This window comes from Rhinolophus hipposideros, assembly GCF_964194185.1.
Source record: "Rhinolophus hipposideros genome assembly, chromosome: 5".
Classification (NCBI taxonomy): Eukaryota; Metazoa; Chordata; class Mammalia; order Chiroptera; family Rhinolophidae; genus Rhinolophus; species Rhinolophus hipposideros.
Window position 1 is genome coordinate 37729480 of NC_138051.1, and position 24801 is coordinate 37754280.

The 24801-nt window shown below is 49.1% G+C and overlaps 1 protein-coding gene across 7 annotated transcripts; it reads left to right on the top strand.

Moving 5' to 3' along the window:
* The first annotated feature begins 2316 nt into the window (after nucleotides 1-2316).
* On the top strand, nucleotides 2317-15940 carry IVD (isovaleryl-CoA dehydrogenase). Of its 7 annotated transcripts, none has more exons than XR_013993288.1 (14): nucleotides 2400-2628; nucleotides 3605-3694; nucleotides 3929-3980; nucleotides 5959-6128; nucleotides 8691-8784; nucleotides 8990-9126; nucleotides 10422-10518; nucleotides 11426-11519; nucleotides 12017-12098; nucleotides 12659-12763; nucleotides 12863-12935; nucleotides 13176-13368; nucleotides 13664-14442; nucleotides 14485-15940. XR_013993288.1 is itself a non-coding variant. In XM_081047446.1 (14 exons), exons 1-14 carry the CDS (start codon nucleotides 2476-2478, stop codon nucleotides 15235-15237), a joined length of 1395 nt encoding a protein of 464 aa, XP_080903572.1. In that variant the 5' UTR covers nucleotides 2400-2475; the 3' UTR covers nucleotides 15238-15940. The 7 variants fall into 7 exon arrangements, 4 of the variants coding, with proteins under 4 accessions (XP_080903574.1, XP_080903572.1, XP_080903575.1 ...); XR_013993289.1 differs by having other exon boundaries at nucleotides 13176-13228; XM_081047446.1 differs by having other exon boundaries at nucleotides 13176-13228; nucleotides 13664-13749; nucleotides 15129-15940.
* The last annotated feature ends 8861 nt before the right edge of the window (nucleotides 15941-24801 follow it).

A 24801-nucleotide genomic window follows, 5' to 3' on the forward strand; every position in this document is an offset into this window, starting at 1 on the left:
TATATGAATTGCTTAGTAAAACCAATTAGATCTTCAAATCTACTCTGTTGAATTTTGTTCTTTAACACAGTATATGCATTGACAATTATAAATTTCCCTCTAAAGGCCAAATAGCTGCATCCCACAAGTTTTGCTTTATTTTCTTTATCATATTGTTTAAAATATTGTCTAATTTCTATTGTTATTTTTTTCTTTAACCTATGGATAATCTAGCTTCTTGTCTCATTACTCTGCCAAAACAGTCTTCGCACAAGTCACCAATGACTGCCTATGGGTAAATCCACTGGACTTTCAGTTTTATTTTGGCCTTTAAGCAGTTGAGGACACTATTAACTACTTCCTTGAAGTTCAGGCTCTTGGCTCTGTGGGGAAGGAACCAAGTTTCCTCTACCCTCAAGGTTCTGGCTGGTCTAATCATCAGTTAGACAGGATGACAGACTAGCAAAAGGAAATAACCAAATTTAATACACACATGTGTATGGAAACTGCATACGTGAGAGACTCAGAGTCCCCCACATGTAAGAGAGGTACCGAGATAAAAAGGGGGGTTGAGGTATATAAGTTAACCTGAGCTAGGGATGAGGTAATGCACCTTGGGGGCTTCAAAGGGTCCTTGCAGAATAAGAGCAGATATTTAATATGTAAATGTTTTCTCTGTCATACATGTGGGTCAAAAAGATATGTGGGTCATAATCTTTTATTTTGCGCAAGGCCCCCAATTCAAGCTCTTCTAGGTAGTTAAAAGGAGGGGCAGAAGTTTCCCTTGAGCCTGAAGTTAAAATTGCCTTTAGCTCAAAACAATCTGCTTACCATAGAAGCACATCTTGGGGTGACTAGCTGTGAACCCCCACAGTTCTCAACTGTGTTGCACTCTCAAAGGTGGTGGCATGGAGTCTTGGAGAGAGACATTCTACGCCTTTGACTGAGTTATGGCCCTTGAAAACAGGGTGAGGTAAGGGGCAAGACCCTGTTCCGAGTCTAGACAGAGAACCTCTATTTGGTGTTTACAGGGGAAATCCTCTTCCTCTACGGTAGATGGTGATATAAGAGGCAGTGAAGTGAAGAAGAAAGCCTTATATCTTGGCAAGTTTACAGAGCCTGACTTTTATCTTTGCTATGTTTGAGACCTTGCACTAATGGGTACTATAAGAAGGAACAAAAAGTGTTGTCATTAAATATGCAATCTCCTTGGGGCCAGCCCCATGTCTCAAGCGGTTGGAGCTCCGTGCTCCTAACTCCGAAGGCTGCTGGTTCGATTCCCACATGGGCCAGTGGGCTCTCAACCACAAGGTTGCCGGTTGGACTCCCGCAAGGGATGGTGGGCTGTGCCCCCTGCAGCTAACAACTGACAACTGGACCTGGAGCTGAGCTGTGCTCTCCACAACTAAGATTGAAAGGATAACAACTTGACTTGGAAAAAATCCTGGAAGTACACACTGTTCCCCAGTAAAGTCCTGTTTCCCTTCCCCAATAAAATCTTAAAAACAAACAAAAAACAGAAATTCTTAGAAAAAAAAAAGAATGGGGAAAAAAAGCAATCTCCTTTATTCCTAACAGCCTTGCAGTGGGTGGTATTATTTTCATTTTGTAGATGATGAAACAGAGACAGAAACGACCCAAGAAACTTGTCCAAACTCCCAGTTAGGTAGTGGGACTGCGACGCTTAGGCTTAGTGGTTGGGTTTAGGGCACTGAACTACCTGAGATGAACTGTTCAAGGGCATTGGCCCACCACAGAGAAGGAGTAAAATAGTGAGAGGCGGGAGGGGATGGAGGCTGAATTCCATCAGCTGAATTCCATCACACACCACTCTTCCTTTCCCGTCTCCCACCCCAACCCACACCACCCCCGATAAAAAAAAAAAAAAGTCCTGCTATTATTGTAATTAAATAATTTGGAAGACAGCAGCCTCTTTTGCATAAAACTCGAATCATAAATCAACAAACCCTCTTACATAATGAAGCAAAATTTATTGCGTTATAATCAGTGTGCTCACTAGAGCGAGCCTACTTTCCCAGGCTGAGTTATCCCAGATTTGCCTTAACAATTTATTCCCAAGCACTGGGCATTTGGGAAGTTTTCCGTTTGCTGTTTTAACACGTGATTTCCCACAGAGATAGACTTCTGCATTTAGGGACTGCTATTTCCACGCAGGGAAGACACTATATCCTCGATTCAAAGAACAAGGCACTTTTCTGGTTATTCTACTTCAAGACCTAACCTAGCGTCTGTGCCAACAGGTTCCGAGCCCCGGCACGCACAGCCGCCCCACGCGGAGTCCGCCGGCAGAGGTCACCACTGATTGGCTCGCGTCTCGGCCAAGGGCAGCGCGGCCTTCCGCGGGCTGCTGAGGGGTGATAGGCTGCTGGAGACCCACCCCCTCGCCGCCGGTTGTGGGCAGCAAAGTACGGGATTGGTGGAGCCCGGAGAGCTAGCTCCTCGCAGCTGCGGCTCCCGCTCCGTTGCAACGCAGAGATGGCGACTACGGCTTGGTTCCTGGGACGGCGAGTTGCAAGCTGGAGGCTTCGGGCATCGCTGTCGCCGCTCGCAGGCCTCGTTTGCCAGCGGGCTCACTCTCTGTTGCCCGTGGATGATGCGATCAACGGACTAAGCGAGGAGCAGAAGCAGGTAGGGAGCTCGACCGCATTTGCGACCCCAACGCCTCCTGGCCCGGCCCCACCCTCCCGCTTCGTGGTCGCCGCGGCGCTCTTCTGCCCAGCGCCCAGCCAGTCGTGGCGTGTGCGCGGCTGCCGGAGTTCCATGAGGAGTAAAAGATAGGAGTCACCTATATGTGGCAAAAGGGCCCTCAGTCTGTCTGACGTCCCCTTACACCTGAACACTGTCTAAGGCTGTGGTCCTCAAACCTGGTTAATCATCATCCCCCAGAAATCTTTTTCCAGTACACATCTCCGGGGTTTTGAAATGCACAGTGTAATTTGCCCCCACTGAGTTAGAGCACGAAGTTGAACAAAATACATGAAAAATGCTATTACAAGTGGAGCTGAACGAGAGCCCTTCCAGGAGGAGGCTGTTCACTTGGACAGATTTCCCCGGAAACAGGATTCTCCTGTGCCTACGCCTCCGGGAACTCCAAAGACCACTTGGGTTTACAGTCAGCAGACAGAGCTTAAAAATCACCCTGGACAGAAAGGGTTCTTTCTATCCTACTCCTCAAACTTTCCTGTCAAGAGGAGTTTCTAATCTCTTTTAACCAACGTTTAGAAAAGAACCTGTAATGCACCTAGAACGGAAGGGATTGGGGCTGGAGCACAGTAAGTGGGGGCAGGTGGTGCTACGGGGGAAGGGTCAGCTCATGCAGGGCCTTCTAGTAATAGTAAGTACAGTGGAAAGCCATGGAATGATTTTATGTAGGGGACAGGTATTTAAAAAATAATCTTCAAGCGGTCTAGTCTGAGGACCTCAAAAGAAAGGGGTGAAAATCATCTCCAAGGAAGCATAAACTAGTGGTCCTGTAAGTTTCTGTCGGATGCTGTTTGGTGAAGTTACTTGTGGACTGTTTCCCTGAATGTGTCCTCAGTGGTGGAGATGCTGTCCTCAGTGGCAATAATGTACTATTTCAATCTGTCCACCTCTTTCCCTCTAGCTTCGTCAGACCATGTCTAAGTTCCTTCAGGAGCACTTAGCCCCCCAAGCCCAGGAGATTGATCGCATCAATGAATTCAAGAACCTTCGAGTGAGTTCTGAGGCCCACACTGGAGGGGCAGGGAGGCAGTCTAGGAGCTAGGCGGGGCTGGTCTGGGAGTTGCACAGCTGCCTGGAAGGGCTCACAGTCTTCCGGTAAATGAAACCTCCCTAAGTATGCAGCCTGTTTCTGTGAAGCGTTTGGGTTTCCTTGTCCCAGGTGTCCAGGCACCTGTGATGGGCTGCCTTCTCACAACTCACTGTGCTCACTCCATTCTGTTGGCAGGAGTTTTGGAAGCAGCTGGGGAACCTGGGAGTTCTAGGCATCACAGCTCCTGGTGAGTAGAGTTTCTTGCCCTAAAGAGAGCTTTTCTTGAAGGCCCTTTAATACCAGTCCCAAAAGAAGCAGGATAAGAGGGGAAAGATTATGCTCAAAGAAACGCAGCACTTCCCCCCTCTTGGATCTGAGAAAGCACCCATGGACTGTCAGCCCAGAGTACAGCCTTCTATTTCTTTAGGCAGTGACATTGATAAGGGAGAGAGTAGGCCGGTGTGGTTCACTTGGATCAGGATCATTCAGACTCTTGAACTCAGCATTCTTAATCGCTCCCGCAGGTGATTCTGGTAGCTGTCTTAGTACCTCAGTCATACTATCTCCCCTAATCCCTAAGCTCTGCCCTACCAGTAGCATCCAGGCAGGACGACTCAGGACAAGTGTGTCCCTATGGAGACTACCTGTGTCCTCTGCCCATAGCTTGGTCCTGGAGCTCATTTGGGAGCAGATGGTGGTGTGAAGGAAAAGGGTGCCTGTCTGAGCCTCCACATAAGGTGGCCAGATGATGTGTTTAATAGGCTCTCCCTGGGCCTGCCCTAAATCCCCTGTGGGTCTTACCACCTATTTCCAGGGATAAAGGGCAGGATTTCCAGGGATAAAGGGCAGGGAGCTGGTGGGCTCTGGTTTAGATGTTGGCCTCTGAAGGAGAGGCCCAGCCTGGCTTGTAGTGCCAGTAAATAGATGAGCCAGTGGCCTCACCAGCCAAAGCCTGGATGGAACACCCTGCTTTGGCCTGTATTCACTGGGCATTGGAATAGAGCTAAATACAATATACTTCTTACATCTTTCCCTCACCACTTCAGAGACAGTTCTGGGATTTGAGCTTATCACAGAACGTTATATCATGAGTAATGATAAAATGAAACCACTTAAAATTTAGACCACCTTAATGGAAAAATGGTAGGGGAAGGCCAGTGGGAACTCCCAAACAAGACTCCTTCTTTCACTGTGTCTTGGCGTTTATGAACTCCCATAGATAGTATGCTTCTGAATCAGATGGTATTTAATGGAAAAGAAAGGCAGTTAGAAGTCAGATGAAAACCCTTTCAAGGGGGAACCTCGAAAAGAAAGCCAGATATGAGTTCTGGTTTCCATATGGTTGTCCTGCTGGCTGTTTCCAGTGTCACTCACCTTTTGGCTTTCCTTCCTGGAATTGCAGGGGTCGGGTCAACCTTCCCCTAGAGCCTTGGATAAGCCTGACTTCTCGGTCAGAATGAACATGTGCAGACGGTCTCACCAGGGTTTACCCAAATAGCAGGGCAGGGGATTGGTACTAGATGACCCCGCCATGTTGATTTTAAATCTGCTACCAAGGAAAAAGCAGTTTTTATGAGGAGTTCTGAAGTTTCCTACCAGCATTTCTTCTGCCCTCTGTTGCAGTGCCCACTGGATTTTTTCTCTCAGGCTGTGGCTCTCCTGTCCTCTGTTACTAATCTTGCCTTTTTTTTTTTTTTAACTTTTTTCATTGAGGTATATTGATATATAACAATGGGTACGTTTAAGGTGTACAACATGTTGATTTGAAAATCCTGCTTCTTGAGGTCCAAACTTGCTATGAAAATCTCACCTTCCTCCGGCCTTTTACACACGCGTCCTTTGCTTTGTATCTGTTCTTAGTGCTTTGATCCTCCCTCTTTGTGTTTCTTGGTTAAACTCGAGGTCTTCTTCTTCATTTATTCATCTGCCTCTGCACTTCCAAACAGTGGATACTCAGGTTCTCTTGTCTTCACTGAGAGGTCTCTCTGCGATAAAGCAGGAGTTGCATTGACTGAACCACACTTCCACTGACAGAGGCAGCAGACAAAACCAGTTCTGCATATTCGTAAACAGCCCATGGCATCGACCTGTTGACTTTGCTGGGGCAACTTGGAATAGGGGCTACAAGGGTGTTTCTCTGCTGTCAATAAATGTAAGGTTCCTGTCAATGTCCTAGTTTAATCTGGGCTGCCTTTTCCACTCCCCATTACAACTTCCACTCCCAGTCCAGTATGGCGGCTCTGGCCTGGGCTACTTGGAACACGTGCTGGTGATGGAGGAGATGTCCCGAGTTTCTGCAGCGGTGGGACTCAGTTATGGTGCCCACTCCAATCTCTGCATCAACCAAATTGTGCGCAATGGAAATGAGGCCCAGAAGGAGAAGTACCTCCCCAAGGTGAGGAAATGGGAATGGAGAGATATACCCTGATCTCACGGTGCAACCACCAACGGCACTCTTTGCCACTGGCGAGGGCAGGTCACACTTGTCTTCTGTAGCATGCTGCCCGAACCAGATATGGTTAGTTTAGGAAGGGGTCAGGGTTTTGCTTTCAAATACTTCAGTCAAAAAACTTAAAAATAGGGCCAGACCTCCTGAGTTCATCACTGGACACCGTTTTCAGAAAGCACTTTAAGAAACAGAAAACTAACATTATAAGTGTCCTTTTGGATCTAGTTTGATGACAACCATTACAAATTCAATGCAATAATACTTGCTGATCACTTAGTTACACCAGGACCTTGCTTCATGCCAGAGATACAGAAAATAATTAACCATACTATCCTTGCCCTCAAAGAACTCACAGATGATCAGAAAGGGGGATACAAATGAGTAATCATAATACGGCATACTGAATCAGAGGTCCAAAAAGTGCTGTATGAATACAAATGAAGAAAATCTGTCTGAGAAGACAGGGAAGGCCATGGAGAAGGTTCATCAGCTGAAAGGAGCCTTGAAAGATGGCATTCTGCACTTATGTTTCCTGGGACAGTTGCTAGGGGCTTTACAAATGTTTATTATTTGAACAGAAATCTGTTGGATTGCTAGTGTAGTTCCCATTTTTAGGCTAAACAGGAATACTGAAGATAGCGATGTTAAATTCCTTGCTCCAGGGCCACATCGCTAGCTGATTAGAGAGCTGGTATGGGGGGGTCTTTAAGACGATGGGAATGGCTAGTAATAAAACAGCATTTTTATTATCATGTCACTCTTTTCAGATAGCTGAGTCCTGCTAAAGTGTTTATTTTCCAAAACAGTCTATTTTAATATCTTGAAATCTTATTTGTATTTGGCATTTTCTTACTAAGCATTTTTATAGATGGTGCAAGGGAAAAGCAAATCGCCTCCCACTGGAATTAGCATATGCTTCATATCAGTATAATATAAAAATATTTTTCACTATTAAAGATTATTAACTATCAGACATCTCTCTAAGACAGCTGTCCTATTACTTTTCACATTCAATGAAGTCTTTAATTTTATCAATAAATCAGGAAAAGAACAACAATACAGCTATTTCCATCTTGAGAAAAATATTTAGGGCTCTCCATTAAATCCAGTGCCAAATATTTTGTTTATTTTATCTTAACCTGTATTAAGATGAATTTTTTTTTAAGATTTTATTGGGGAAGGGGAACAGGACTTTATTGGGGAACAGTGTGTACTTCCAGGACTTTTTCTTTTTTTCCCCCCAAGTCAAGTTGTTGTCCTTTCAATCCTAGTTGTAGAGGGTGCCATTCAGCTTCAAGTTGTTGTCCTTTCAGTCTTAGTTGTGGAGGGCGCAGCTCAGCTCCAGGTCCAGGTGCCTTTGCTAGTTGCAGGGGGCGCAGCCCACCATCCCTTGCAAGAATCAAACGGCAACCTTGTGGTTGAGAGGATGAGCTCCAACCAACTGAGCCATCTGGGAGCTCAGTGGCAGCTCAGCTCAAGGTGCCATGTTCAATCTTAGTTGCAGGGGGCACTGCCCACCACCATCCCTTGTAGGACTGGAGGAATCTAGCTGGCAACCTTGTGGTTGAGAGCCTGCGCTCCAACCAACGGAGCCATCCTGGAAGGCAGCTCAGCTCAAGGTGCCATGTTCAATCTTAGTTGCAGGGGGCGCTGCCCACCATCCCTTGCGTGACTCGAGGAGCTGGCAACCTTGTGGTTGAGAGCCCACTGGCCGGTGTGGGAATAGAACTGGCAGCCTTTGGAGTTAGGAGCATGGACCTCTAACCGCCTGAGCCACCGGGCCGGCCCTAAGATGAAATTTTTGACTTGGTTTAATTAGAAATAATGTACTGAAGGTCAACTATAATTTATATATATATATATATTCATAGGATGTACAATACAGCATAGGAAATATGGTTAGTGGTATTGTAATAACTACGTACAGTGTCAGATGGGTAGACTTGTTGGGGTTATTTGTGAGGTGTGTAAATGTCTAATCATTATGTTTTGTACACCTGAAACTAATAATAAAAATAATTTTTAAAAAGATATAACGTACTGAAAACTGTATGACTGGTTTATTTCTATGCCTATTGATGCAGGTAGAATGGCAAATTAGCTAAATAATGATACCTTGTTAATGAAATAGTGAAATAGGCTCTCCTTAGTTTTTCTTACCTATCTAATTATGTTTCTGTATCAGGTGAGGTCAGAGTGGTTTCCTCTATTTTTGAGCTGAAGCAACTGAACACAAAGGTCAATTTAAAAAGCTAAGAAATATTTTACGAGTTCCACAAAAGGCAAAAAAATCATGGAAGACTAGAACTTGCTGTGCTTGCAAAGGGAATGGGAAAAGGAGAGAGATTTTCAGCCTTGTAGATACAGGGCTTCTCTTATAGCACTTTACTAATACCCTGGTCTGGAGGGAAATTTGAAGGGGTGTCATATGAACAGGCAAGAAGTATCTGTGAGCTCCTTTAGGTACTTCTGAAGTCATAACCAGACCCTTTGGGGTTTTCCTTACAGCTAATCAGCGGTGAGTACATCGGAGCCCTGGCCATGAGTGAGCCTAATGCTGGCTCTGATGTTGTCTCCATGAAGCTAAAAGCAGAAAAGAAAGGTGAGTCCCGTCTTGACTTGGAAGCTGAAATGGGCAGAGGGACGGACTTTCTCAGGCTAAGGAAGCAATCACTGGGTGGCCACCTCTGCTGGGTTTCCAGAACGGTTTCCCAGCTGGGCAGCTTTCTGCTTAGCAGCAGGTCTGTGGACAACTGGCTGAGATGAGCCAACACAGATGGAGTAAGTAGCCAAATTCCTGTTCTCAGGAGATCACTATGTCCTGAATGGCAACAAGTTCTGGATCACCAATGGGCCTGATGCTGACGTCCTTGTTGTCTACGCGAAGACAGATCCGGGTGCTGTGCCAGCTTCTCGGGGCATCACGGCCTTCATCGTGGAGAAGGTGAGTGGAGGGGATGGCACGGCAGGAACTTTTGGTCTCCTGACAGCGGTGCCAAGGATAGATCCCTTCCACTGATCGCAAACACGATCCTTGTGTGCTCTGCTAAGGCTCCCTGGAGTGGGGTGAGGCAAGAGCAGGCTTAAAGGGGGGTGGCCAGAAAGTGGAGTCCAGGGAGGATGGGTCAAGTCTGAGATCGGTGGAGCCGGCCACACAAAGGGGGCCAAGAAGATGAGGACTGAAAGGAGACACCTGGACTTGACAATCGGATGTCATGGGGGGGGTGGGAGCTGCTGAGAGCTGCGATGGGAGACTAAGGTGGGAGTGGAGACAATAAAGACCGCACCTTCCGAATCTTGACAATAAAATCAAGAGGGAGATAGAGCAGGAGTTAGAATAAAAAGCTGGGAGTTTGAGTTTGTTTTTAAGAATGAGCAAGAACTGAGCAAATTTTTTGGTAAAGAGAAAGGAAAATAGGAGAGGGAGAATTTGTGATGTGTGGGAGCAAAAGAGCAAAACACAATGGAGAGTTGCGGGAGAAGAGATAAGGCTGGTTACAGGTGATAAGGGAGGAATCTGCCTGATGACCTTGAGGTGGGAGGCCAGGCATTGGAGGGCTGGGGACCTTGGGGTGGGGGAGTTGGTAGAGCGTTGTAGAGGCTTGCAGTACCCTCCCTAGGGAGACGGGGGTGGGAGGGGGTGGGGGGGAGGAACTGACTACAATTGGAGGACATGAGAAGTGAGTAGCCCAAAGGGACTGGCTAAGATCACAAATCTCAAGATTGTGAGGTGCCACTCTCATCATCCAGGAGGTGAGGGGAGCAACACATGCGCTCAGCTGGGCACTTGCCAATGCACACTGCCTCTAATTAGTCCAGGTCAAAGCACACAGGTAGTTGAATGGATTCCGGATGGGACTCAATTAGGTACAGATGGCAGAAGAACAAGGGGGCAAAGGAATTGAATGGGCTGGTGAGAGTGTCTTGGAAGTGATTTCCCTGAGGAAAGAAAGCCAAGAAGGGTCAGGAGGACCCCAGAGATCGGGTGTTTGGGAGAACTACTCCCGTGAGAACACAGGCTAGCAGCAGAGGAGGCTGGGGTTAGGGTAGGGTGTTAGGGCTGGAGCTTCCAGGAGTGGAGCAGTTGTGCACAGGGTCGGGGCTCAAGGAGTAGGATGCTGGCCGGTCGTGAGAGTAGAGGAACTTGATGCGAAGGTAGGCGTTTCTCAGGGGTCTTCCCTTTACTAGGCCCCGTTGGGGCCTTGTCTGTAATCAAGGTCATGTTCTGTTTCTGTAAAGAATATGCCTGGGTTCAGCACCTCCAAGAAGCTGGACAAGCTGGGGATGAGGGGCTCTAATACCTGCGAGCTCATCTTTGAAGATTGCAAGGTTCCTGGTGAGTCTGTGAGAAAGGGCGAGCCCGTCCTGACCCCTTCATAAGCTGAGAAAGCCCATCTTGGGGTTACAGAGGCTCCCCACTGTTAGTTTATCAATGACTTAATGGCTAGACAGTGGTCCTGCTACTGCTGTCCTTCCCACTGGCCCATACATGTGGGGCTGGGGGCCTATTGGGCAGCTATTTTTCCTGACTGTGGCTGCAGTGTGGATTGGATTCCAGTCTCTGGAGTGGAAAGGTAAGATCTGCCCTTGCCCACTAATGTCCTTCAGACATCCTTGTTTGTACGTTTCCCTGGACAGCGTGTGTGAGGTATTCACTGATGATACTGAAAAACCAGTACAGATCCTTCTTTGTCAGCAGAAAAAACTCCAAGGCCATCCAGGGTCCTGGCTTCCGGGGTGGAGAGGCGCTCAGCAGTTTGGCACTAGGGCTGAATGGCTCGTCTCTTAGACGAAGATTCTTCCATGGGCCACCCTTGAAGGGGCGGGGGTGGGTGATACTGGACCAGAGCAGAATCGACCTGGAGGAAAGAGTAATTATGCACACAGATGTAAAAAGAACTAGGAAGGGATTGGATGACTTCTAGACCACATTATCTTTTCTTCTTTCCCAGCCAAGGCAGTGAAGGAAGAAAAGGGGAGGATCTAAGGATCGGGCCTTTGTGTCTGGTCTAACAGGGGGGGTGTGTGGTGGTGGTGGTGGTGGTGGTGGGGTCCATCTAGCAAGCTCCACTTCTGGTTGAAAGTGGTAAACTCCATCCTTTTCTCTCACCGGAACCCTAGTTGAAGGTCAGGTGACATTTTTTTGTGCCTCGAGTGGGAGCCATGGTACCAAACCTAGTAGCTTTTATAAAAGAGAGTCTATAGCTAGCCCTCTTCCCTCTGACCAGCATTTCTCCCGGCAGCTGACAACATCTTGGGCCATCAAGGTAAGGGCGTCTACGTGCTGATGAGTGGGCTGGACCTGGAGCGGCTGGTACTGGCTGGTGGGCCCCTTGGGTGAGTATGAGCTGAGCTTTTGGACTCTTTGGCAGTGGTACCCTCACAAACAGCCGCTGCACCCATCCCCTTGTGAGCCAAGGGGAGCTGCCTCCTGGCAGATGCGCCTTGTCTCTTGGAGGAAGAAAAACCTCCTCCTAAGCGTGTAATTTCACATTGAAGGGAAGGATCATTAGGTAATAGACAAAAGGCCTGAGGAGCAATTCTCCTTCGTTACTTGGGTTGTGAAACAGGATGCCTGGGCTCTAGGGCCCCTCTATGCAGGGGTCCTGCCATTCTGTCTGATCTCAGGGGAAGGGGCACAAATCCTGGACAATCAGTGCAGCGACTAAGCAGGGGTGACAAATGTCCTCACGCTCCTTTTCTCCTCCCTAAAACTCTAGCTCCTTGTCTCACTGAGCTGTCCCCTCAGGGCTTCCCACACGGGTATTTTGCCACCCCAACTGGCAGTGGAGGAACAGTGAGGCACTGCCCCTGGGTCTTTCTCCTTTCCACAGGATCATGCAGGCTGTCCTCGACCACACCATTCCCTATCTTCACGTGAGAGAAGCCTTTGGCCAGAAGATCGGCCACTTCCAGGTGAGTGGCCTGCTTTGCTGAAGTGTGCTTTCATTGTGCTCAAGTTTTCTTTAACAAATGAGTACACAGTGCACGTGCCATTTATTATCCTTCCCCAGCAAAATGTGTTTGAATGCTTGTCAGACAAGCTTCCTCGGCATGTTACCTGGCTTTGAAAGTTGTCAGGAAGCTCATCACATGTCACCTCACTTCCTATTTGAGATGACTGAATTAGGCAATAAGATTAAAGGATGAAGTGTACAGGTTGTGGGGAGGCCTGGGGGAAAGGGAGTGGCATTTTTAATCATACTTTCTGGTCTGAAGACACTGCAGGACATTAATGAGGGTGGTGGGGGGTGAAGGGCCATTTCAGGGTACAGCGGCAACCCTCCGGCCTTATCTCCAGACCCGTTACCATCTATCTCTGTGATCCTAGGCAAGTCCCATCTCCTCTCTGTGCCCTGATGTCCCCATTCCTGGCTGTCAGGTTGCTACTGTTGACCTACTTTTGGTAACTAGGGAGAGTTTCTGAGAGGCATGTGACTCTAGCATGTTGACTTGTGACCTCCCTTTGTGCCCAGCTGATGCAGGGAAAAATGGCTGACATGTACACCCGCCTCATGGCAAGTCGGCAGTACGTCTACAATGTCGCCAAGGCCTGTGACGAGGGCCACTGCATTAGCAAGGTAAGGGCCAGTCCCGGAGAAGGCAGTGGGCCGGCTGCTGGGACTTGCTGTCTGCGTGGCCTTTGCAGGGCCCTGCTGACCAGGGCTGTCCTCCCACAGGACTGTGCGGGTGTGATTCTTTACTCAGCGGAGTGTGCCACACAGGTGGCCCTGGACGGCATTCAGTGTTTTGGTGAGAGGCTCCCCACCCCCCACCCCCAGGACTGTGCCTTGCCCCCAGAGTCTGTGGCTGCCGGAAGGAGGTTTCCTCTTCACCCCTCACTCTGAGCTTCAGCTAGCTGCAGTTGAGCTGATGCCATTAGGCTCCTAGTTACTGGGGGGACAAGGAAAAGTAAATGAGAATACAACTTCCAGAGGCCATTAAGTTTCCACTACTTTCAGCAATGCCCTCCTCTCATCCTCTCTCCCCAAGCTCCGCCTGGTCCTGTGGACACTGGGAAGTGGGCAGAGAGAGATGCCTCAGAGGTGGGACAGTCTTGTTTCAATGCTGCACAGTAGTTAAGAGCACAGACTAAAGCCAGATGGCCTAGGTTTGAATCCTGGCTCTGCCACTGACGGGCTGTGTGACTTGTGCAAATGACTTTCCCTCTCTGGGCCTGGCACCAGTAAGTGCTACGCGGTATCCCCTTGTCTCGCTTCTCCATGTCTGCCAGTGGTCGTCCCTCTCCCTGCCTGCTGTCCTCCACACTCTAGGTGGCCTTCCAGCCCCTGTCCACCCACCTCCCAACTAGGTGTTCCCTACACCGCTCCTTCTAGCCATCTTTTGCTGCTTCCGTTTAATCCGTCTCTCCTCCTCTGGCCTGTGTATATATTCTTGGCCTTCTGTTGCTTCCCTTGTTTTGCCAACAGCCTATCACTTTTCCTGTTGTCCTTTCTTCTCTCCCTAAACCCCGGCTGCAGGTGGCAATGGCTACATCAACGACTTTCCCATGGGCCGCTTTCTGCGAGATGCCAAGCTCTATGAGATTGGGGCTGGCACCAGTGAGGTAAGGCGGCTGGTCATCGGCAGAGCCTTCAACGCAGACTTCCACTAACTCCAATGCCTCTCCCCCCTCCTCCCAACACCTAGAGGCCTTTGGAAGTAGAGGAGTGACAACTCTACTCCCTTGCCCGAGGCTGGCCCTGCTGCTCGGCTGACCTTCTTGAATTCGTTCTCTGGCCTCTGTATGAGGTTGAGTTCTCCATAACGGCTACCAAAGCACGGTGGGCCTCAGAGCCACACCAGCCAGCCAGCCAGCCCACCCAGGAAGAGCATTCAGTGGGTTAAAATGGACTTGGCAGGAAGCACAGTGGCTTTTCTGGAGCTGCTTGGGATGGGTTTTGGGGACTCTATGCTCTTGCTCTCTGACTTCCAACCCTGACTCCCCCTACTTCCCAGATGGGCAGGCAGGTGGCCACCGCTTTTTCTTAGGCAAGCCTCTGCCAGAGAGTTCTCTGCTCAAGTACACCACAAACGTTGCCCCTCTCCATTTATTTGAACCTGGTAGCCTCTTTCAGGGGGAAGAAAACCCCCAAACCTTTGTTTCTGCCGATGTTCATCAGCCTCCAGTAGCTTGTGATCAGGTACCCTCTGCATCAGCCCTTCTAGCCTGTAAGGCTTCGTGCTGTAGGGCTGAAACCTCACCACGAAGACGTATAGCTCTGGGAATAGGCATCTCAGAACACCTGTGACACCCAGAGTCCTCTGTCGGACAGAGGCCAGCATGCTTGTGAATGTTCAGATGCTGGCCTCTGTGGCAGCACCTTTGATCCCTTTGGCACTGCTCTGCCACCGCCATCATCTATCTAGTCTTGGCCATGTGACAGCCCACAGCTGAATGGGCAGCAGGCCTGAGGTGTCTGGCGAGTTGTCTGACTTGGCTCCAGCCGAGGCTGCCTGTGGACATTTCTCTGGATATCCTATGGCTACTTTTGTTACAGCTGCACAGTGGCTGCTGCCATCTTGTATTAAACATATTATGAAGCAAACCCATCTGCTTCTACACTGGTGTTTTTGGGGAGAAGCAATAGACTTGCTACTGCTGCCTGTCTGGCTCCAGCCCCATGTCTTTGAGAGTGGCTGGGCCAGGTCCTGTTCCTGCCTTCCAGTCTGCTCACTGGTGAAGGGGGACAAAGGTGTGGAATCAGTCCTTAGGAGAGAGGAGGTCTCTGCCTCTCAGATCTCCCAGGGATTTTTAAAGGTGTGAGGGAGACCAGAGTGGTAAGAGTTTTAGAGCTAGAAGGAAACATACATTTCCGGAAACCATCCCCATGTTTTTTAAAAGGTCAAGATAATTTGATTTTCCCAAGGTCAGAATTTGAGTTATAATTCAGATCACGAGAGATGGGGGTTCTGAGAATGCCAACCTGTGGCTCCACTGCACAGCTGCCTGGATGGAACAGAGTGGAACGTGTGGGTGATTCCAGCCTCATCTAAGATCCCTAAAAGAGAGAACTGTTTTTCTTGGCTCTCAGCCCAGGAGTATGTCTTCTGACTTTTGCTCCTGGTCTGTAGGCAAGTGCTCTTGTACCTACCCCAGCACAGTTCCAACCTGAGAGGAAGATCCAGGGCTTGTGGCACTGTCCCTTCACTTCCCCTCCCTGCCTCCTGCTGGGAGGTGAATGTGGCTAAAATGGTAGCCTTGCTGCCTTTGGTGTGTAGCTAGAACAACCAACCTGGAGACATTCAGAATGTGACAGAATCGGATGGTTTGTCTAGTCAGCTCTGCCACCAACTTAGGGAAAAAGTTACTGTTCTGATGCTATATGTGAAATTGCTATGTTTAAAAATAAAGCCAAGGGCCGGCCAGGTGGCTCAGGCGGTTGGAGCCCCATGCACCTAATGCCGAAGGCTGCTGGTTCGATTCCCACATGGGCCAGTGGACTCTCACCCACAAGGTTGCTGGTTCTACTGCTCGACTCCCACAAGGGATGGTGGGCTGCACCCCCTGCAACTAAGATTGAACAGGCACCTTGAACTTGAGATGAGCTGCTGCTGAGCTCCTGGATGGCACAGTTGGTTGGAGCGTGACCTCTCAAACACAAGGTTGCTGGTTCACCTCCCGTGAAGGATGGTGGGCTGCATCCCCTGAAACTAGCAACGGCAACTGGACCTGGAGCTGAGCTGCGCCCTCTACAACTAAGACTGAAAGGACAACTTGACTTGGAAAAAATCCTGTTCCCCAATAAAGTCCTGTTAAAAATAATAATAAAATAAAGCCAAACAGAATAAAGAAAATGTAGCCTGAGTCATGAATGGATGGACAGAGGGCACTTCCACTTTGGTTCTTGTGGGAGATTCTGGTTGTTTACATGTATTGTGCAACTATAAAATAGCTGCCACCCAACTATAAAATAGCTGCCACCCCTGCTCCTTCCTGAGGCTGCCTCTAAGTCCACTGCAGTTATAGGCAGGTCATACTAGCAGCCGAGCTCCCCTGTTGACTGCCATCCCTGTTTTCCTACTGCTTGCCTTATGGGATGGTAACAGAAGCTACGGAAATGGTTCTCCAAGTGTGGTCTGGGTACACCCTTTATCAGAATTTGGCAACCTGTAAGAAATGCAGATTTCCGAATCTGCCCCAGACCTAATCACATCTCCAGGGGTAATTGATTTTGAGGCACAGGAAACCCATTAAAACAACTGACCTGGGACCTAGAGGACACTTCCCCAGAGACCTAATTCTAAACCCACGCAATCTAGTATTGGCAATCCCTTCCCTGCACAGCCCTCTCAAGTCTCGTTTTGACATATTAGCTCCTTGATGTTCGCGACAACTCGACAACTCGGTGCGGGAGACGAGGTTACACAAGCCCGCATTCCAGGAGACCGGTAAGGTGAGTTGCCCAGGGCAAGCAAGCAAACGGCGGGGCGGGCAAGCCAGCCCCGCCCTGATGCTGGGTGGAGCCAGAGCTGGTGTCAACGCGGCGTGGGGGCTGGGGAGGGGCGCCCCGTTCACGTACCTCCTGGCGGAGCCTGGACCCAGGACCCAGGTGGCCGTTAGTCGCGACCCCCAGTTACAGGTAGGTTCAGGGTCCTCTCTCTGTCCCCCTCCCACGAGGCATCGCGCGACGCGTAGCCTTAGGCTCGCGGGCTTGAGCTCGGGCGCGGCTCCGCGGGCTCTGCGTGGAGCTCGCCTGACCCCTGCCGGCTGCCCGTGGGCATACAGGCGCTCAGCCCTCGGCCTTTGCCCGGTCCCGGCCTCTGATTTCAAGCTGTACAGGGCTCAACGACGTTTTGTTTTGCCAAATGAGGACATTGGGGGGGAGGGGGGGCGGGGGCGGGGGGAACAGCCGGCTATCCTCTACCTTGTATCATTTCATACAAGAAAGGCCACTTGTAGCAATTAAAAAATGTAGAAAGGACTCAACAAAAGCCAGTGGGTTTTTTGTTTTTTTTTTAATTTTGTGTTTTATGTTCATGGGTTTTAAAATATGACAGTTTAAAAGGCTTATTTCTTTAAAAGAACTTCCCTGGCCCTCCCACCGAATGAAACCACATTTGAATCTTTTGAATCTTTAAGAGATTTATTTTGGTAATTCACTTCATTCTTCTAAGTGATATACTACTTACTTATTGATTTAATTGCAGACACTTCTAACGATAATTCTTTAAAGTGCATACATTTGACTTATAAGAGCTCGTTACATGCCCATGTTTCCCTCACTTTCTCAGGCCAATCCTATCCACAGGCGAGCATTTGGGAGCCCTAGGATCAGAAGGTACAGAGTCCCCTCCCCCTGCCCACACTTAGTGCTTCTCAGTACCCAGAGTGCAGAGCTATACTACTTCTGGGTGGGAGCCCGCCTCTCCCTGTGTGCTCCACATGGTCACTCTGGCAGAGAGCTCTTCTTAAACTAGTCTCTCCTACTCCCACTACCCACCCACTCAGACAGTGCTAACCTGTCTAAATATTTCTTGGATGCACAACAACCTGACAACTTGCTTGCCTTCTTACAGTCCACGTCCCTCAACCCTGAGCCAGAGTGCACTACCAAGCTCCCCCTAAATCCTTCAGTGGCTCCCGGCATCTATCAGATCTAAGGTTTGGCAAGACAAATAGGACTCTGACCTGCCTTGGTTCTCCTTTCCCATGGCTCACCTCCCCACCCCCACTGAGAACTTGTGTTCCTGTTGCAAATAGTCTGCCTGGTGCTGTTTCTTACGCCTGTGCCTTTGTCACAGCTGGTCCCTGTGCAGAAGATGTCCTTCTAGCCCTTCTCCTCGCCCTTGCCTCGTCGTCCCTAATGCCTCAATTTAGGAGCTGTCTTCCTCAGGAAGACCTCCCTTTCCCAACCTTTCCTCGCTCCTTGTCCCCATCCCAGCCATCCTGAGTGGGGCCCCTTCCTGCTTATTCCCTGCGCATGTCTACATCAGTGGGCTTGCCCCAGTGTTGTATTTATCTCATTTATGTGTCTGTTTCCCCTGCATTAGGCTAAGAATTTAAGAGCCAGAATTGTGATTTAACTGGTTTTATGTGCTCACTATCCAGCGGGGTTTCTGGCACATACTAAATAGGTGCTCAACAAATGTTTGTTGAAAGAGTAGATGGGTAGTCATGTGACACCTAGCTCACATTTTGCTGGTACCATAGTTATTTGTGTATGTGACCACCTCTGAGTATACTGTAAGATCTGAGGTCAAAGACCATTTCTCACGTATCTGAATCCTCCCCACAGCACCCAGTGCTCACAGTGAGCACTCAGTGCCTATGTTCATGCCGAATGAGTGAAACAACAGGTGGGCCAGAGCCTTGGCCTAATCCCCAGAGTTGGCAGAAACAGCAGAGCCAGCTGGCCTTGCCTGGCCCTGCTTTCCTTAGGCCTTCTCACCCTGGAGTAGCCAGGGCCCAGCTACAGAGGGCTGGCCCTCACCCCCCGCCCCATCTTCTTCTGACCCTCTCAGAAACAGAAAGGAACTGTGGTGAGGGACAGTATGGCCCCTCTTCTGACAGCTAACGACAAGAATGGGGATTGGCTGGGGAAAGGGGGCAGAACTGGGGCACACACCATCCTTCGTGTTTCTCGTGTTTATGGTAGATACAGAAGAGTGCGTAGCATGCATATGTGATGCAAAGGACAATAATAAAACAAATCCCTATGTATCCAGCACCCAGGTCAATGAAGAGAATATCCCAAGTATCATAGAAGCCTCCGTTACACGGTTTCCCCAAAGGAACCACCATCCTGAACTTAGTGACAATCCTCTCCTCGCTTTATGTTTTCCTACCTCTGTATGTATCCCAAAACAATATTGCTTAGATTGCCTGTTTTTAAACTTTCTACAATTGGACTCATACTAAATGTATTCTTCTGTATCTTGTTTCCTGGCTCCTCATACAGATTTTTTCATGTTAATAAGTAGAGCTGTAATGTGGTCATTTTTTCTTCTTCTATAGTATTCCATTGTGTGAAGATACTACAATTTAATATCCATTCTAGTGTTGATGGACATTTGGGTTGTTGCCAGTCTGAGGCTACTCTAAAACATTCTGTATATGTCTTCTGGTTTATGTGTACAAGAGTTTCTCTAGGCACAGTGCCAGGAATGGAAGTTCCGTGTTATAGGCCATATACCTGATCAGCTTTACTAGGTAATTCCAAACTGTTTTCCAAAGTAGTTGTGCACCTATATTTTTTAGAATAATGCCGCCAGAGGTGACCCCGGGCCGAAGTGGCATGCCAGCCCCAGGGCCAACTCCATCAGCTTATTTTCAGCAAGGGAAAGACGTCAGATGGAGAAAGAGTGTGCATCACTGCTTCCCTGCCCAGGTCCATCAGCCACTTCGTCAGCAAACCTTTATAGACAAGCTAAGAGCTATGTACTGGCCAGGGGCTGGGAGACAGCGCTGAGTAAACACAGACTAGCCTCAGAGAGGGACAATTATGTTCCCACTTACTCTGCTGGGCAATCCAATACACCTTTGCCCTGGGAGACATGGGAGAGTAAACACTGGATGGGTAAGTGGGAGCCTTTTGAAGAGAGGAACAATATTCCAGGTCCAAAATATCTCGTAACTTCCTCCTCAGATGAGGACAGTGGGTCAGTGAAGGAAGGAGAGAGGGCTGCGCTTGCCGGCAGTAGAGGGAGGGAAGGAGGAAGGAGAAGACGAGGGCTCTGCCCCAGCCACAGAGATAGACGTCTCTTCATCCAAACACACCTGTTCCCCTGTGCCCATCAGGGGCAAACATGCACACACACACATAGACATACAGATGGCCGCACACACTAAGAGACAGGCGGTTAGACCTGCTGCAGGAGCCGAGGCCAGCAGCGAGCTAGCAGCTGCCCTTGGGAGATAAGCACACGGGGGCTGCCTGCACGGCCTGCCCTGAGAGTACCCCGGCACATCCTCCTGGGCTCCCCACAGGCAGCCTCTGCCATGTGTTTTCAGGACAACGTGGGGGCCCCACCCCAAATGCTTGTTCTATTTATGGGCATGGGGTAGCAAAGGCCTTTAGTGCACTTGAGCCCTGCCTGATGCTGCCAAGCCGGGCAGGGTTGGGTATGCAGTAGTTCCCTTTACTTGGTGAAGTAAATTGTTTAATTAAATGTAAGATGAATTAAGATTTACATAGGGAGAGGAGGACTCTGAAATGAGAAAAGGCTAGGGAGATGAGACTCTGTCCTTTCATAATTGGCCTGCAGCCTGCCCGTCCTGGCTTTCTTTCCAGACTCCCCAGAGTGGAAGGATGGAGTCTGTTGACCCAGAGTGGAGGGTGGGGTTGGGGCCATTGAAGGTTGCTAATTAAAGCTGGAGGTATGTGGATTTTCTATGACTGCAGTTTCCTGGGAGAGCGGGGCTCTGCTCCCCAATGCTGACACTGTTTCCAGTGGCTAAGCTGGCAACAGTTCAGGCTAAAGAATCACCACCCAGATATTCAGACCCAGCAAGTACCAGCCCTTCCTACTACTGCTCTCCCTGCCACCACTTCCCAGCTCCCCCTGGACGGAGTATACACCCTTTGGCCCTGCCAGGCTGAGAAGAGGAAGGAGGGAAGCAGGTTGGCCTTTGGGATCTCCATCTCTCTGGGGTATCTCCCTCTCTGGGAGGCTGCTTGGCTCCAGAGTGAAGGACGGTGAAGTCCTCACTGAAAAGTAGATGAGGCCCTCCTTAGTTTTCGCCTTCAGCACGGCATGCCTGGGTGCTTGGAACCCTGCCACCACCTTTATGCCCCATTCACTGACCCCCAGGGACCAGTTGGAGAGCTTGAGGAGGCAGTTTCCCTGTTCTCCCCACCTGCTCACCCACACCTCCAAAGGGGCTAGAGCCTCAAGTCCTAGAATCTTGAGGCCAGGGGGAGACCATGGGTGGGGCAAGAGCCCTGGAGGTGCCTGAGTGTGAAGCCTGTTGTCAGTAGGTGAAAAGATAATCTGTAAGTGAGGCTATTAGCGCTCCCCAAAGAAGGGTCAGTCAGAAATGTGGCTCCTCAATCTTAGCTTAGTTCAGAGGTATCACCCTCACTAATGGGTACCCTTCTCTATCCCATATTCTGCCTTCCTAAAACTTCCACATTCCCCTCTGCCCCAAGCGGCCACTGCTGTGGGCTCAGCCCTCTTATACTTCCCCACAAGGTCCTCTGATAAGCCCCTTCCCTCCACCTAACCCCCCACCCAGCCTGCCCCTGTCACCAGGAATGGCCCCCTGCTGCCTTATGGAAACTTCATCTCTGCACCTCAGAGTCTGCAAGGGTTTCCTGAGGCCCACCACCCAGTCCCCAGTCAGGGGATGGACCTACTTGTCCAGCTTCCTGTCCCCAGCCGCACACCCCAGGCTCAGCTGGTTGAGTGACCCATCCCTGCATCCACCACTTCCCAGCTCAGAACAACTGGCACTTACCCAGTGGCCACTATGTGTCAGGGGTGCCAAGGATTCAAAGACCTGTAACAGTTATGGGGCCAAAGGAGCTTACAATTTAGTTGAGATAAACATAAAACAGATCAGTTCAATTACTCCAATCAATTCTAATGTTACTCATTCTTTAAGACCTAGCAGGAGCACTGCTCACCCAAACACTCACCCAAACATTACAGTCTCTGGTTTGCTGCTGTATCCCCAGCGTTAAGTATGGCTTAATGGAGGTGCTTGCCCAAGAAATACTTCCATGATGAATGCCTACCCTGAGGTGGGGCGTGAGGGGACCACCTCTATTCCTGTCTCCCTCCACCAAGCTTATCTAAATGAAATCAGATTTAACTGAAACATCAATTGCAGACTTGCAAAGGGGGAGGAGTAGAAGTAGGCAGGGGAAATCCCAAGGCTTTGCCCTGAACTGAATTCTCCGATCTTTTTGTAATACCGTAGTAGCAGCTAAAAGAGCAGGGTTCTGGGGCCACAGACTCTTCTTGGAGAAGCCATCTGAACTGCCGGAGCCAGAACGGGAACTTTTATGTCTCCAGGTTTCAGAGTCTGCCCTGTTGAACTCGTAACTATTGCAATCCAGTCACTGCATTCATCAAGTCAGTAAATTTTCTAGTAAAAATATACACAGATCACAAAACCCACAAACGTTGGAGACTCAGAATCACAATTTGTCCTGAAAATAGGTAAACTGGGCTGGGAGGAGTGAGTCTAAGGGCAGCAGGCAGGGCCTGGCACACACTGTGGCTACAGGAAATAGTTTTCCAGCGTGCAGAGCCTTGCAGGCGCAGACAAAGGTTTAATTTCTCTTGTAGTCATTCATTTATCCATTCATCATTTACTAATTGGTACTGAGCTTACTATGTGCAGGTACCCTGCCAAGCTATGAGGAAACAGTGGGACCCAATGCTGATGTCCCGCCCTAGTCTACTTGGGGAGACAGGTCTTACCCAACAACTCCCTTGCCAAGTCGGGCTTGGGAGGGACAGAAGGAGGGAGGACGCATGGCAGGTTCAGGAGAGATATTGAGGGGCAGGGGTATAGGGATCAGGGAGACTCCCAGATGAGGCAGCCTCGGTTGTCTGTTCCAGATTTGGACCTTTATCCTGACAGCAAGAGCCACAGAAGGGTTTAAACAGGAGAATGATACGATGCGATCTGTTTTGGAAAGATCCCTCTGGTTGCTGTGTGGAAAACAGTCTGGAGGGTGAAGAGGGGCAGAGCCGAAGCAGGAAGCCAGGGCTGCTGTTGCTGGGTTGGGGAGGAGGAGGTGACGGGAGTGGAGGTAAAAGACAGTCAGCCTGTGGTGATGGATTAGATATGGGTGGTGGCTGGGGAGGGAGAGGGAGGTGCCAGGGATGTGTCCCAGGTTTCTGGCTTTCGAAACTGGGTGGGAGGTCATGCCTTTACCCCAAAATGGAAACACTGGGAGAGCACTGGTTTTGCTTGTAGTAGGAAGTTGGTTGAAGTGTATCTGATGTTCCTGAAAGACCACATTGTTATTTCAGTGTCAAAATGAGTGCAAAGGGCAGGGAATGGGTCCTTTTGATAAGACTTTGCATAAGAAATATTCTTTTTGACAATACACTTGCGACATTTTGCCCTTAATCCAATAGTGAGATGAATGTGGCTCACAGCAACTTCATGTGTAAAAAACAAGTAATTTGCTAACAGATGGTTGGAAAACATAAGAAAAGAGAATTGTTTGGGGAAACTCATTTAGGAATAAGTGACTGAGGAACAATTAAAAGTAACAAGGCTGAAATCCGCTACTTATTAGCTGTGTGATGCTGGGCAAGTTATTGAAACTCTCTATGCCTCAGTTTCCTTATCAGTAAAGTGGGATTAATAACAGTACCTATTTCATAAGACTGGTTGAAGATTAAAAGACAGGGTATAAAGAATTTAACACAGTGCCTCGCTCATGGAATCTCTCCAGGAATTTTACCTATCACTACAAATTACACTCCAACAGAGAGAAACAAATGGAAAAGGCAATTGCTGACTTCCCCCTATGCTTTTCAATAATGAAAAAGAGTTGCCCATATAACTGAGAACGATTTTCGCAAATCCCCTTGTAAGATTTTAAAAAATAGAATAACATTCACAAATCAGAGCGAAAATTTTGTCAGACCTGCTGCCTGAGTCTCAGTGTCACCTACCCAGCTATTTATTGTCTAGCCCCATCTTGCTTGGGTCCTTAATCTTTTCTGGGTCCTTCCGTTTCAGAGGGTCTCTCCTCTGCTGTGTGGAGTGGAAGCTTTCCAAGGTCAGATCAATGTTATCTGCATCCTCTTCCAGGTCCCACTGGTGCCTGAACAGTACTGAATGGGAGTGGTGCTGTGTTTGGGTAGCATAGTACTTGTGGCCCAGACTCTAGTTTGTGGACCTCTCCAGGGGGTGTCTCTGCTGGGAGAGGCTAGTGCTGTCTCTTGTGGGTTCACTGGGGTTAGGGGAAAACGGCCAAAGAGCCACGGGTGACTCTCTCCCTCTGCTCTTGGTTGCTGAAGACTAGAGAGGCTGGTGGCCACGGCTGGAAGCCTGCAGGAGATGGAGCACCTCCCCTTGGCGAATGTGATGAAGGATGCCACTGAAAAGCTTTCCAAATGCACAGGAACACGGCTGGGGTCACAGAGACAGCCCTGGTGTTGGGAGGGTGGAGTGGAAAAGCCGTGGGGAGGGAGGCTGGCCCCGCCTCCAAACCCAACAAAGGGAGACATCCAGCCTGCCTAAGGCCAGAGTGGGACACACTGCAGCTGCGTAGACAGAACACAGCCACGGACACCACATAGTAGGGACTCCGCAGGAGAGACAGAGGCGCAAGTGGGTTGTAGGGCTGGATTCCAGAAACAGGGCAGACATCAGGCATGACTACATGGGGGCATGATGCAGTAGATTCATAATTGCTAACGTTTGGGGGGCATTTACCAAGGGTCAGGCACTGTTCAGATGCTCTAGAGCCAGAACTCCAACTCAGGATGACTGGCTACAGATTTTGTATTCTTTAACCACTAGAAATCTAGAAAGAGTAAAAGTTTTAGAGCTACAAAGGGTTAGACCTCTGTTTAACCTTTATGCTAACTGCCATATTTAAAAAAGTAAAGGTCTGGAGCTACTCCAAGCCTGTGTGATCTTGAGCGGTTACTTAGCGTCTCCGGATCTGAGTTTCTTTATACATTTGTAAATTTGAGAATAATA